General features: G+C 21.6%; 1 protein-coding gene across 1 annotated transcript in view; it reads right to left on the reverse strand.

Moving 5' to 3' along the window:
- The window catches only part of wb (wing blister), a 78,431-nt gene that overhangs the window by 44,023 nt on the left and 17,756 nt on the right, over positions 1–16,652 (reverse strand). Inside the window, exons 3-7 of the mRNA XM_011502869.1 lie at positions 9,133–9,375; positions 7,562–7,792; positions 3,981–4,217; positions 3,298–3,459; positions 585–845 (exon numbers count right to left, since the gene is read on the reverse strand). Of these exons, the coding sequence (XP_011501171.1) occupies positions 585–845; positions 3,298–3,459; positions 3,981–4,217; positions 7,562–7,792; positions 9,133–9,375 (1,134 nt within the window). The remainder of the gene's footprint in view (positions 1–584; positions 846–3,297; positions 3,460–3,980; positions 4,218–7,561; positions 7,793–9,132; positions 9,376–16,652) is intronic.

Raw genomic sequence — 16,652 nt, forward strand, 5'->3', positions numbered from 1 at the left:
CCCCGTATGCAATTCGTACACCGTTTTTACCCTAATATAAGTTACATCTTTTAATAAATACATATAATTATTACAATATAATATAAAATTGAAGGTTTCAGTATAATTATACTTATCATGGAGTTACAAACGTGAAATATATCATCGTTAAATACGATTTATAAAGAAAATGCATACATTACAAATATTAAACTTTTTAAATTAACATTTACTGGTCTTTACATTAAATCATATTATAATCATAGCATATTAAGTAAATTAAATTTTTTTTTAATTCCGATCCTTTTTTTAGATTTTGAATTAGTTATTAAATATTCATTAATCTAGCTAAATTAAATAAGTAATAATAAATATCAATATAAGATAGATATTAAAAATAAACAAAATAAATTATAATAATCATAACTCTTTTTATAATACTAAATTTCAACTATGAGAAAATGTGAGGAAAAAATATCTGAAAATATTATGCTGGGCTTCGGTGAGTCTAGGTCTACTTAGAGTGAATTATAAGTATCGTAAAAAGCGGAATAATATTTGAGGCTGAAATAAAATTTATGAATTAGAGGAGAAAGATTACTTACGATAAGTACAACATCAGGCTCAGAAGTTGGTCGTCCACTCGTGTCTCCACGCATGACGATCCAGCTAACCATAAAAGTGAGATTACTTCCGTACGAGGATAGATGATTTCCGGTGTAGATTTTGGGTGCGAGCCAGTAAGGGCTCCGATATTCCACTTCGAAGGAGGCTATCGTTGGCCATCCATGTTCGCCTTGCAAACTCGGTGATACAGCTCGAAATGCGTTTATGTCGCTAACTTGCCAGCCGACCAGGGTCGAAATCTAATTGTAAAATATATATTTCTTGTACTTACTATTATTTTCTCTTTTTTTTTAATTTTCAATATTTCATGTTCAATTTTGTGTTAATTTATTTTGAAAAACACATATATTATTATCTTTACGCATATAATCATTTATTACATTTACATATTTGAAAATCGTTAAATTTAAATTATATAATAGCAGTAAATAGATTTTCTTGTTAGCAACTCTATAACTAGTATACCTCGCTAAAAATATTGTTATTTTTATTTATATAATAATTATTTATTATATATATAATTATTCTTATTATTTTTAAATATATTAACAAGATATATATTTATATTTTATAAATGAAAGTTTTAAATTTTATTAAAGAAATACATGTTTACATATAATATTAAAAAAATGTTTTAATTTGAATAAAAAATAATTACTTTTTTTTAAATATTTTTCATAAATTTATACATTTTTATTTTAAAGTAATATACGTACATAAATGTAATTATATTTTATTACCATATATACTGTATTGGAACAAATATAATGAATAATTACAAATCTAACTATGAATTCATCTTTTATAATTTGAACAAACTAATTGTAAGTAATGAGCATTATAAAGTAAATATAGTAAAATATTTATCAATCAGATCTTATATTATATTCCGTATAATATATAAAAAATTTATAAAATTATAATCTAGTATTTAATAAAATATTCTATAAACATTTCAACCAGAGAATTAATTAAATTCGTTTAATATTATTATATCGTCTATATATAAAAGATACTTTATTTAAAGTTTAAACTTAAGTTTACATTTAATAATGAAATTATTAATAAATTATTAAGATACAAATCAAATAATTAAACAATATAATGAACGAGTCGCAAATGCTTTCATATGAATGCATCGATATTGCTTTTATTGCCTTTCTAAAATAATAACAATACTACATTCTGAATTAATTTAGTCTGAACATTATTTAGTCATCAAGAATATTTATTATTCACTTATTGTTACTATTAAGATTTTTAAACCCATAAATAAGTATAAATATTATATAAATACTTATTGCGTATCGACTTTTATTGTTACTTTCTTCTAATTGTAATAAATTTTTATTCTGTTGAACAACAAGAATAAGTAACTGAAGTAAGAATTTTCATGTTATTAAAAATAATATGATTGTATCTAATTTGTCATCTTGTAAAATCTTATTATATATTCAATATCTGAAAACGGAATAGGTAATGTAGGGAATAAATATAAGATAGTAGCACTGTCACTTACTAGTCTGAGTGATAATTTCGCAGAACTACAATCATTGGATACGCCGGAGCATTCACAGCTTATGCAACCCTCCAGATTATCCCGCGAAAGGAAGAAGTAACCAGATTTACATCGATCACAGTTATCACCTTCCACGAAGGGCTTGCAAAGACAATTGCCTTCACAATCGTGGGATGAGAGAATGCCGCGGGCATCACATGGGCAATGTACGCAGTCAGGAAACTGTTTGAAACCAGCGGCGCATTGGTCACATTTACGTCCAGAGTAGCCAGGTTTGCATTCACACGCACCCGCCACCTGTAGATTTTGTTAGAATAAATAGGATACGCGATTTAAAATTATTCAAATCTAATTTATTTACTACTGATAATTTATATACTGAATTATTTGTATCGTTTCTGCTTTATTACATAAACAATGATTTATGTAAATTTATATAAATTTTGTGCTTTCAGTCGTTGTTTGGAATCCTGCATTTCATATTCAAATTTGATGAGGATCAAACAACATGATTTGAAAACTTAATGTCTGAACTCGTTAATACCAAAATTACTGTTGATAATAATAATTTCTTTAATTTGAGAAAATTCATCTAATGAATAAACATTCCGTTATATATATTTGTATTAGAATAAATTTAATTTGAATATTATACTAAATATAAATTATTATATTTGTTATAAGATCTAAATATGTTGTATTAGTATACCTCTAAATAATGTTTTTTTACTAAATTGGTCAGTTGTTTCGACAAAGTTGATCATTTTTCAATCTTAAGGTATTTTAATAGTTATTATTATTGAAAGAACACATTATGTATGGTAGACTCATGAATATTTGATTATATTTTGAACAGAATTTGTATTAAAAAAGCTTATTGGAATAGTTTAAATTTAGATTAAAACTTATGTAGGTTAAAACTTATCTAGATTAATACTTTATAGAATAAGTACTAAAACCAATTATATAAAATAATAATGTGGTATATATATATATATATATATATATATATATATATATGAACAATGAATGGAATGTTCCTCGGTAATGGAATTTATACCACCCTCGTGATTTATATTTTAATCTTTAGTTAATTAATAATATAATATTCTAGTCTTATTAGAAAAAATAATTTCATATATGTGTTAAATATAGAATATATTTATGAATACCTTTCCCAAATTATTGTAAGAATCGTCGGATATGCAAACGCCAGTACTTCCACGCGTGTGACATTCACATGGTATACAAGGTTCAAAATCATTGGGTAAAACTCCATTAGGTCTATAGTAACCTGTTTCACATTTTTCACAATTTATTCCAGTTGTATAACCCTAGAAGACGTAAAAAAGAAAATAATAAAATTAGTATAACAAACATAATTATTATTACAATAATTTGATTATTTATAAACCATATGTTATTAACATATATTTATTTACATATGTATATACATACAATGAATTGATACATATTTTATCGATACAAAATATTTACATTAAAATTTAACTATTAAACATTTAATTTTAATCTTTTAGCTATTCTATAATACTTTTATTACATCAAAAATTTTAATTTCAATGTATCTAAAATAGAACTCTAATTGGTTGATATTTTTTTATTATATTTTAATTTAATTTTAATTATAAACAATATTTAAATCATAATATTATGATTAAATTAATCTTTTAAGATTTAATATAATAAAATTAATATATCTGCAATAAGTTTATATTTTGTTATTTTTATACATATCATTTTTGTTTACATTAATGATATTTTTTAATAGTAATATTGCATAAAATTTATTGTTATTTATTTATAAAAAGTAGACTTAATACTTTTGTTGTCTTACCGTGCAATTCAAACACACACCGCCTCCTCTGTATTTTCCGCGGATGTCCATTGAAAGTTTTCTTTCTGCAACTTCAGAGTCATATCGACAAGAAATTGCATGTCCATTGCAATTGCATTTTTCACAATGGAAGCCTTTACTCGAAACACCAGATTTCCATGGAATCTGATTATATATTGGACAGCATTTTTCACACATTTCCCCACACGTGTGTCGTTCGCACTCACACTCTTCACGCTGTTAATAAATAAGTTTTTAAGTAAAACTATTGTTACTCGATGAATTAAGAATTGTCTTGAATAATTTTTTCAACATATCAATTAAAATAATTTTCTTAACAGATGATTTCTATAATAGACTATAATTTTTCAATTTGAATATAAATTTGAGTTTATTTTTCTAAAAATATTTTGTAAAGTCATATTCATTCTTCTTCATTCAATAAAAGGCAATAATGATGTTACTTTTTAACTATTAATTATGTTTTCATTGTTATTATAATTATATTTTAATTATATTTCTCAAAATTCATTTTTACGTTTAATATTAATTTCAAATTCTTAATAAGAATTTTTCAGTATTTAATCTATACATATATTTTATTACCACCAGTTTTATTAAGAGAAAAATAAAAAATAAAATTTCTAACAAATTTATGTTTAAATTATATATATTAATATTCATATATATTTATGTAAAATTCCATATTTTATTTTTGACACTCAGTAAGTAGAAATAGTTATATAAAATTTTATACTTGCTATTAAATAAATTTACTGTTATAGAATTAAGATATTGCATCACTTACCTTAATAGTTAAGAAAATAATATTGTAATATAATAAGTATTGTATAAGATCAAATTCATGGAAATAAATACGATATAAAAAAATAATAAAAAATTAAAATATTTAAATACGAAATAAATATAAATTAAAAAACGAATTTAAAAATTAAAAAGTGATTACTTAAAAGTAAGAAATTATTATTAATTTTAAATATTTTCAAATTATTTGTAATTACTTGTTTTGACATTTCTATGATTCATCATATTTTTATTTCAGAATTTGCCCATATATCTACTAGCACATGTGCTCAAATTATATATTCTTAAAAATATTCTTTATATTTCTTTGATGTTGTAGGATTCTAATTATTTAATAATGAATGTCTAGATGACTAATGGTCGCGAGGCAAGAAATTTCACAACTAGCAGTGCCTGTAAGCACCGAACATTTTTGATACAGAAAACAACAAACTCTTTCTACGATTTATATACATGTAATCATATTTTTCACATTTTCAGCACAAAAATCCTAGTATTCTCACAAGCTAACCAATAGTGTATTGAATGATGCGTACACAAAAATTGTATCTCAAAATTTCGAGTACAAAAAATATAACGGTAAACGTAGAAAGTGGGAATAGTTATTAAATATGTGTATCGACATTGTTATTGTGATTATATTTTTACATTTCTTTTGTTTTTTCCAAGATGTATTGGTAACAATTTTCCTCTAACAAATTAAATTTAATGTCCTTTTTGTCTAAAATTTTAAAGTAAAGCATGTATTAATTCGATAAATAATATGCAATTATAATTTATATAATTAATTTATAGGTGTATGTATTTCATATTTTAAAGCATTTGTCTGACCAAACTCGTTTATTCTCCACATTAATATTATTCCTAATACATTAATTTTGAGTAATAAATAATAACTTTTTAGTATCATGAAAATGATAAATCAATTTCTTCAGTTATTTCATATTTTTACCATTTATACGAATTTTTTAGAGAAGTTTAAAAAATAAATGGAATATTGTTGGAAAGTAATAAATAATATATATATTTTTTCCATTACTTCTATTATCACACCAATAAGTAAAATTTTCTAAATTTTTATTGCAAAATTATTTGAGATATTTTATTATCGATTTTTATTTTTCTTTGCGAATATTCGACAGTATTACCGTTACTTATTTTACATATATGCTCACAATGAATTAATCTTTCTCTTATATATATATATAGACATTTCAATTAGAAAAATAAATGTAAGTAATATATATATTTCGAATACTTTTTAAATAATAATTGTAATAATGGATAATAAGTACACGCAATATATTTTGAATTCAAATATTAACCTTTATATTAATTTATTTAAAAATTAAAAGCAAATTAATAAATGTATTAATAAAAATATTATTTATTGTTTTTATTGGAAAAGTAAGTATTACTAAAATTTTTGTTAATTAAAAAATATGTAATCAATCGTAATGATTGTTACGTTATAGTTTTTAGCAAATTTGTTCATTCTATAACAGAGAATTACTATATAATAATTAATGCTAATTTATATGAAAGATATAATTATTTTAATTATTATTACAATTATATATCAATCATTGTAATATAATATAAAATTAATAAAATTAATCTAATAAGAAAAATAAAATCATTCGATAATTTAAAATTTAATTTAAATTAGAAATTGAAAAATTTTTTTTATTTTTTTCTATTAAATTATTTAAATGTAAACGATTCTTTTTATTTATTCTATTCTATATTTTTAATTGTATATATTATTATGTTTGACTTTAAAATTAATGTTTCAATCACATTACTCATTCATAGATAAAATATTTTTTCATTTTTATTTCTACAAACTGTGTTTACAATTATAGATCAATAAAAAACTTAATATAGTGTAATAAATTTTTTAACGATTTATCATAGATTAGGTAATAATTTTCTAAAAAATTGATTATTTTCAATACTATTATTATTTAATATATTAACAGATATGTATTAATTTGCAAACTTGTAAAAATATGTTTTTGAAATTTTCTAATAGAAAGTATCATATTGAATCTATTTCAAAAATACACAAAGTAAGTTTTTGATAAATACTTTACTGTATTACATATAATTATTGATTGTGTAAGATACGAAGTATCTTACAAAATAATGAAAGTAGAATTCTAGCTCCACATTCACAAATACTGAAATCAACTACAAATTCACAAATAATGAAAGGTACGTACTAATAATTTGATTTTCAAAAAATATAGTAAAATTTTTGTAATTTCGTTCAACTGAAATTCGCATCATAAGAGACATCGTGCCAAATTATTACTAATTAAACACGTACATATAAATACATTTTTTATTATAATAAATAATTTTTTCTAATGTTTTTAATAAAACATTATTTTAATTTAATAAAACTACAGAAGTAATAAGTACTAGCTATTAAATATTAAACATAAGCCTAAATATTATTAATTATTAAATAATAAATATTAATATCGAATGTATTAAGTAACATATACTAAACTTGTAATAAGAGAATAATTGATTTCAAATAATCAGTTATAATAAAAAAGGTTATAAATATTATATATCTACATAAGATACATTTTCACCTACACAAGTTATAAGTAAAGACATAAATTGTAGAGAAGTTATTTTAATTCATGTAAAGTATAATAATAATTATATTATAATAAAAAATATTTATTTACACACTGACATTAATCGTTCATTCTTTAACATAAAAGCAAAAAATTCTTTACCTTTTGAAGTTCGTTGAATTTACATCGGGATGAGTGTCCAGAACATAGACATCTTCCGCCAATATTGATCTCACGAATCGAATAAAAAGCTCGCCTTTTGTCAACAATAGCTTCGCCTCTTTTTCGAAGACCCTGAAAGCGCAGTCTAACAAATCGAGCCTGAGTAAAATCTTGAATCGCTAGCGTGTGGTTTAATGCACCTGGGCGTCCATTCAAAAGTTGCGTGTGAATCTGTAAAACAAAATTTAACTAAAAGAAATGAAATCCAAGTCTACAACCATAAATGTTTTTCTACATATAACATACATAGTCTTATTTTTTTTGTTGTAAAAGTCGTTCAAAGTAATTTTAAAAATCTTAAACTCTGGTAGTAATAGGAATATTTAAAAAAATTTTTTTGAACTGTTTTTTTTTATGTGATAAACTCTGCTTATTTTCTATTAAAACTACATATTTTAAAGCAAAACTATATTATTTTAAATCCATTATATTTTATATAAAAAATTATATATAAAGAAATTACTTATATTTATTTACAATTATTTATAAATATATTTCACATATATAATTAAAAATATAAATATATCTATCATATAAAAGTTTTGTCCCTCAAATTTTATATAAAATAAGATTTTATTATATATTTATTATATAAATAAATACTTTACTTCAACCGTAGGTATTATTATTTTTCGAGTTTAAATATCTTACATACAAATGAAAAATATAAAGACACAAAAAGATGAAAGTGTTATACAATTTTAAATAAAATCGATACTATTTTAATGAAAAGAGAAAAATGGAAAGTAATACTTTCAAATAAAAGTATTAAATATTGAATTGTATTCTATAGATTTGCGGATTAATGGAATAACATATTCATGTAGGCAAAAAATATAAATATAACTCAAAAAAAAAATTTTAAATGTTATAGTAATTATAGATTTTTCCAATTATATTATATATAAATAATAACTTTTAAATGATTCGAATCAATCTTTTTTAATATTTAAAAAATAATAAAATTAAAAAACTGTAGATAAATATTATGTTTAAAAATGATTGCCTTTAAGAGAGAGAGAGAGAGAGAGAGAGGTAGCAATGAAGGTATAAAGAGAATGAAGGGAACAAGCGCATGAAGTCGATGACAAAAACGGCGATTGCTATATTCCAGCCATGTACGGTATTCTCCTTGATCCGTATAAGGGATGTGTTGTATTCACCTAAGGGAAGCTGCAACTTTTACATTTCTGTTTTTTGATAATTTTTATAAAATGATTTTATGTCTGCGTATTATTAAAAATCTGCGAATCAACAATTATTGTCGAAAATAATACTTATTTTAAAGTTTTTGTAAAGAAATTAGAAAAAGTATTAAGTTATTTTTTAATTAAAATTGGAAGAAATATTTTATTTAAATAATATTACTATTATAAATTATATTTTAGAAATTTTAAATATTCAAATACTAAATTTGAAATTTTTCTGAATTTCTAATTATTATTAACTGTTTAAAGTTAAAATTCGAAAAAATAACTTCTCCATTTCCAATAATTCCTGATAGTTTTCACCTCTCCATTTTCCATCGGAGTTTGACGCGAATAAAAACTAGTGCAAATAACTTCATCATCTTGAATGTACATTGGTTTTCCAAGAACAGGGGGCGTTGAATAACGTGTCCAACATTCTTCATCATTTGGTGCATAATATTGCCATGTTTGAAAATATTCTCCATCAATTGATCTTTCTAAAATCCAGGCTGCTGGCCTTGGTGAATTAGCAGCCTTTATAATAACGTACTCTATTTGATATATCTGAAAAAAATATTATATTTGTCATCATCTACATTTTTTTTGTTGAATTTTGTTTAGCGCTTAAATAATCATTTCTAATAATCATATACATCATTGAAAAGTATTGGAATATTAAATTACATATGAGTATATAAAGTTTATACCTACATATACTATGATGTGCACATAAACACGCGTATGCAATTTTATCTAAGAATAAAAATAATTTTTTTGTATAATTTTAATAAATCGACTTAAATATTTCTAAAATGTTAAAATACCTAATTTTGTATAGATTATTCTACTACTTCAAAAAAATAAACATATAGATGTTTATTTACTATAACTTACGAACTATAGTTTATTCTATATAGTTTTTAAATAAAAATAGGTAATTAAATGTTTAATGATTAATATTAGTGTTCATTAACTTATCATTTATATATGATATTATAATATTAATTACGTATATCATGAGTTATTATTAGAGTCTGTGAGAATATTTTAAGAAAACTTATAAATAATATTTTATATTGAACTTTCATAAAAAGGGTTTTAGTGTGCTTGATGTCTAATATACAATTTATATAATTTTAATACATCTAATTAAAAGATTTTTCAAAAAAATTAATTTAATTTTGCACTTTATTGGCGTATTCATTAATTAAAAAAATATGTTAATCTATTGAATATTTTATAAATAATGCATTTTTGTTAAAATGTACAATTAATTATAATTAATTATTATTGAAAATAATTTTTAATTATTTTACATCTTTTCATAAATAAAATAATTCGTTTTTATGAGTTACATTAAAGTAAATACTTGATTTAATCTACATAAAGTAATGTTAATTCTGACATGTGAAAATATTCCTAATTTCATAAACAATCACAAGACATATGAAGCAATTCTTGATTTATTGATAATAAATTGATCGTATTAATGTAACAGTATTTTTATAAATACTACTCGTAACTTTGGGGAAATACATTTTTAATATTTGGCAAGTTAATGAAACAAAATAAAAAAAAAATATATATATATATTTATAAGAAGCTTTAACATGTATTTACTCATACAGTAAACATATATTCTGAACACTTCGAGAATAGTCAGTATTTTCCTTTTTAAAACAACACATTCTCGGTGGTTATAGTTTTGTTTTACCAAGTTACCTTAGTTCTTATAAGTGGGGATAAATACCTTTAAATACGAGAACAAATATGTACTGGAAATTATAAAATCACTAGATCCCATGATAGGATCGAGGTAGTTAATGATGAGAGTTGTCCGTAGTTCATCCAATGTATGAATTAGTATAAGCTTTACAAATTTGAATAAGATCGCGAATAAAAGAACTGGAATTCTTGAAAGAGCATTTTCATAGATTCTTGGCATTGATAACATTGTTCAAAGAAGATCTGAAAGTTTGGTACAAATGCACGTGTGTTTATTTCTTAATTTTGTTAATTAAATTTTATTTTCGCTTTAGTTACTGTTAATCTTCTTCATTTTAAGTAATATGTTTCATATATATTTTTTATTTCACTCTTTTTTTTCAGATTTACTTATAAATTTACGTTTATTTTAAGAGTAATTAAAACGTTTTTCAGGTGCAACTTCACTCTCGTAGTTATTTCATTGCGTTCCGTCCATTATTTTTTATTTATTAATTATTTTTAATAATATTTTAAGAAGTATAAAATATTATTTAAATAAGGTTTATTTATATAAATATTTTACAAAATTGAATAATAATCAGAAATATATCAATAATCTGTTTATATAGTAAACTACCTCATTCAAATAGTTTTTAAAATCATTCATAATTTAAAATTGGCTTTTTTAATTACTATAATACTTGACGTAAATATAATATTATTATAAATATTTTAATTATATGACAAAATTTTCATCTTTTAATTATAATTCTACATTTTTCAGAAGCTTATGTCAGTTGATAAATGCCTATGTATTTTATGAACCTATGTCAATTTATTTTTAAATTTAACTATAATTCTTGTTTTTCGTTAATTTTCTAATTATGATACTTTGAATTCATGTAAAATGTTCTGTTTTTCAAACTTAAAAAGTGAAATTAATAATAGTAATAATAATATTTAATAAATCAATAGTATTATTATAAACGAAAATAAAAGCTTATTTATATTCATAATATATATATATATATATATATATATAGTCTATATTAAATAAGCTATAATTTTCAATTAGCTGTTTACATCAAACAGAAATGAAATCAAATTCCGTTATTGTCTAATGAGGACTTTGTATTTTGAAATTAATATTGATGTAAAAGTTTTTAGATGATTAATTCGAAATAGTATTTATTTGGACTTACAGCTGGTTGGAGTATAAAAAAAGTTACTAATTTATGAAATAAAAGTTACTAAAATCATTTAAGCGTTTATATTAATTTTTCTGATATAATGTTTATAAAAAATTTTCCATCTAAATCATATTTTCACGGAATACATTAGTGTTAAAAGATAAAAAAATTAAATGTATAAATATGAATTATAGAATTTCGCAACTGTAGTTTAGATGCAGAATTGATATTTGTAATATGGACTTTTCTGATGCTAGTAAATATAACCTGCTTATAAGTACGTGGTTATAAAGCTGGTGTATTAAACAAACCTTTTTATTCCTTTTACCCTTTCCTTTTCTACTGCCATACATGTGCGTTTGGCTCTGTCAAAAGTATATATTTTTTGTCTGGAAAATTCCGCGATAAGCAAGCGCGAGTATATTTCATAGTATTTTACTCTTAATTTCTATTAAAATAGATTTAAAAAACAAGTAATTTTTCTTTGTAAATAATTTTTATTTGTAAAGGGATAAAGTTTAAGTTTTTTAAAGAAAGATGTCAATGTAAGTTTTATAGATAATTCTATTTTTAACTTAGATCTATATATATTTACATTTTTATTTTTATTAGCAAAGGAAATAATTTTACTGTTACTTATTTATTATTTTTGTATTATTTTACTTATTGTATTGTATTATTTATTATTGTACGCACACTCTGTAAGTAAGAATGAAATGACAGAAAAGAAAATCTATTTTGTTTATATATATGACTTGTTATTTTTATGTTTACAAGTATGCACAAATTAAATTTTTTATATTTAATTTTAGTTCTCAAGCAATTCATAAAATAGAACTATTGTCTTTACTACTTAATTATAAAGTAATATTATGTAGGAGATTAAAGTCATTTTAATACTTGATGTAGAATTAACTATATACATAAACATTGGTGCAATATTATTATAAATACATAAGATATTATTTAGTTAAAAAAAATATTAAAAATATTATTTAAACTTTAAGTATCAATATATTTAAAAGTGTTTTCACTCTTTTTATTTAACTGAAAAGAAAACTAAAAAAATTTTGAAAAATAAGAAAAAATAATTTCGTAGTCAACATAGTAAAATTTTTTTTTATTATGATATTGTAATTATATTTTATAGAACGTTTATAACATTTCTGAGATGTGTGAAAATCGTTCATGTTTTAATATATAGGATATTAGCAGCATAAATATTTTTTCACAGCGACTTATAATCTTTCTTAATGAGTTTTCATAAGCCTATATACAATCTAAAATAGAAAAATTGTAATATGGGAGCATGATCTGCAACTACGAATCGTTATGGCTATATGAATACTTACTTTTGGATTTGTCTGATTAAGAATATGTTTGTGTCAGACTGGATGTAAAGAAAAAGTAATTAATAAAGTATGAAGTGAAAATCGCAAAGTTGGTACTGCAAAGCATAATGATAACGTACAATGTTTACTGACGTTTTTTTGAAAGTGTCGTAGCAACAGTCTGTGCTCATTATCCAAAAGAGTTACCTTCATTATCCTAGAAAGTACGCAAGTAAATCACTGCAAAATACGAGCCAAAGAATAAGAGGAGAAAATGATTCAGAAAAAGAGAGAAAAAATTTAATTTCAAATGTCTTATAGCTATCGATCTTTTCATCGTGATATGTGGCGATTATGTATATACGTTTTAAAGGCTATGCACTGTGTAGTGTAAAACGAAATATGTATATACATTTATTATTTAATAAACATTTTTTTAATAAAAATTTTTCTAATAAAAACAAATTAATAAACATTGTTTTTTTTAAGTATATTAATTATAAAATGTTGCTTTATTAATTGAACAATATGAGAACCCTTAAATATAATATATAGTTACGTGTAAATATATAAAAAAAAGAGATAATATACCGAATGATTATGCACTTCTCCATTACTGTTTATCTTTTCAACCCTTATTACATTCCACATTATTTTTATTATTTATATTTATATTATATATTATATTAATTATATTATAATAATATATTTATATTATTCATATAATATACTATATGAGAATTAAAAATTGATTCAGAATTAATACAATATTTATTACGTTTCTTTTCTAAAATCTGATTTAGTTGTAAATAGAATCTGTTTTCAAAATGTTTGTTACTTAAAAGATTCTATTATATAAAAATATAATATACATATAATATATATAAAATATAAATTCAACATTTTCATTAGAATTAATTTTAAACTAATGATAATATAGATTCAATTTAAATTCAATTTAACTTAATTAAATCAAATATTAAAAATTAAAACCAATATTATTTTAAAAAACACTTTTTATTTTATTCAATTATTAATAAAAATATATTTTTTAATTTACTTATGGTAATTATATTTATTATTAATACATAAAAAATTTTATTATAGTAAATGCATGTATATTAATAATTTCATAAATATTTATATGCGTAAGATACTCTAGTAAAACAATTTTTTAATTTATTAATGATAAGAATTATGTGTATATAGAATTTACATGGATTTTTTAGTATTAATTACAATAACGTGAAATTTTTAAAAACATATCTTTATCACAGAAATTTTAAGTTAAAGAATTTTATAAAAATAATGTGGGAATTAACAAATTAATAGATATCTAATTCCCAAATATATTTGATCGGTGTTTAGTATTAAGTATTATTTTATTATGTTATATATTTTGTATTATGCGCAATGATTATCTTAAAATTTTAACGATCTCAAATGTCCTCATAAAAAAAATAAATTAGAGATTCAACTAAGAAATTATTTCGTGATAAAACACCTGATTATTTTTTTATGTAATAATTTTTTTCTTTGCTTAAAATATTTCTAAAAATAGCAATAATTTCATTATATCATAAAAGTATTAAACTATTAAATGATAGATTTTTATTACATATATGTTACTAAATTATATGTTAAAACACGAAAAATTAATCAAACTATTCTTACAGTATCTATATACTACAAATATATAGAAATGCAGCTATCATTTATGACAAAATCTTACTCAGTAGAATAGATGTATAACATTGTTTATTATTCTAACTCCTGTTTTATACAATATATTAAAAGTTTAATAACAATATACATTATATAATAATTCTTCCAATTTTTATTAATATTTGATTGTACGTGTTAACACTAGATTTAAAGTTTAGTTTAATTAATCTGAAAGTTAAATAATCTTCAAATTGTAAATCAAATAATGAATTATTAAACATGAAATTTTAATATTTTCTAAAATATTTCATTAAAGAAGATTATTAAGTGTACGTGATCGAATACTTTTTGTAAAAATACATTTTTAATTAAAAAAAAAAATTTTATTCAATTTATTTTTAAAAACATCTTGCAATTTATATCTAAAGAAGTATGAACAAATTAATTCAATAGTTTCATTTTGAATGCATTTATTATAATTAATTTTTATATAATCACTTATCTTTTATTGATTTATAATATAATATAGCAATAAAAGAAAGAGATTATATAAATATAATAATGAAATAAATCAGTAAATTATTAAAAATATTTTTATGTGAATGTATGTATTATCAATAATATAATTAATTGTCGTCATATCTATATAGATTTTTCTGAAAATAGTATTTTATGCAAATACTATTTTATTGTATACTTTTATTCATTTTTATTCAATGTCTTCTCTCCTTCTATATTTCATTCTTCCTCTCTATCCAACGGATATTATTTATCATAAGCACCAAATACTTGTTTATTCGCTGATTTTTTTCTTATTTTTTAAAATGGGCAAGTATACATCATGATCTCACTTACTGTTTATCAGTTCTCAGCCGAATCGTATAAGATGCAATTCGAAAGATACATAAATCGAATGGGAAAATGCAGCACAATGCATTAAATTGGCCTAACGAAAGGAAACCAAGGAGAGTTACAATTTTTTTCTCTCATCATGTTTGTCTTTTTCCTATTCTACTTTTTATATTTTGCTTTTTTTCATTTACTATGAATAATATTTCTTTAAATATTCTGACCCCTCATTTCTTATTCTATTCAAGCTTCTTATGCTATTCTTATGTCTTCTATTTGTTCATATTTGGACAGTAAAATTATTATTAAAAAAAAAATACACAGGTACTTAAGGCTTTAATCGATGAGTACTATATTTAGTTTTTCGATATAATTATGTTAGGTTGTTTGCTATTTTTTAGTATCTAAGAAAAATTACAATATTTATTAAATTTCCTAATATCTCAAAAAACATTGGCTGACACTCATAGCTACCTTCTATATAAATACCTCATATTTAATTTTCTCTTTATATTCTTATTCGCGTGATACTCTGTTTTCCTCTCTCTCTCTCTCTCTCTCTCTCTCTCTCTCTCTCTCTCTCTTACATATTTAATTTTTGTACTTCTTACATATATCTTATTCATACTTATTTTTATTTTTTGTTTTAAGTCATTTGCTGTGTAAGTAAAATGGAGTCTTAAGTATTTACTTTTTGATAATGTTACATCATTTTTATTGGGATTCGAGATAGAATTAAGATATTCATTACCATTTAACTAATTACGGCTACAGAACGATTAACACATGGTTTTTTCTTAACGAATTAATTATTTATTATATTTATCTTTAATTAGAAACATAGTTTTTTAACTTTCTTAATAATTGATGAAAAACTGATATACTTTTAATATACTGATTTGTTTGAAATGGATATGATAAAAAGTTGGAAAAGTAAACATTCATAAGAACTATTTTAAAGTAAAAAGTATTGCTAAATTATTATCTTTATTCCTATCTAGAAAAAAAATATATAATAGATTTACAACTGCAAAATAATTTCAGTATCATAATCTAATGAAACAAGTTTCGTGTTAATAGTTCTATTAATCTAACTATA

This window comes from Ceratosolen solmsi, unplaced genomic scaffold (genome assembly GCF_000503995.2).
Source record: "Ceratosolen solmsi marchali unplaced genomic scaffold, CerSol_1.0 scaffold15, whole genome shotgun sequence".
NCBI lineage: Eukaryota > Metazoa > Arthropoda > Insecta > Hymenoptera > Agaonidae > Ceratosolen > Ceratosolen solmsi.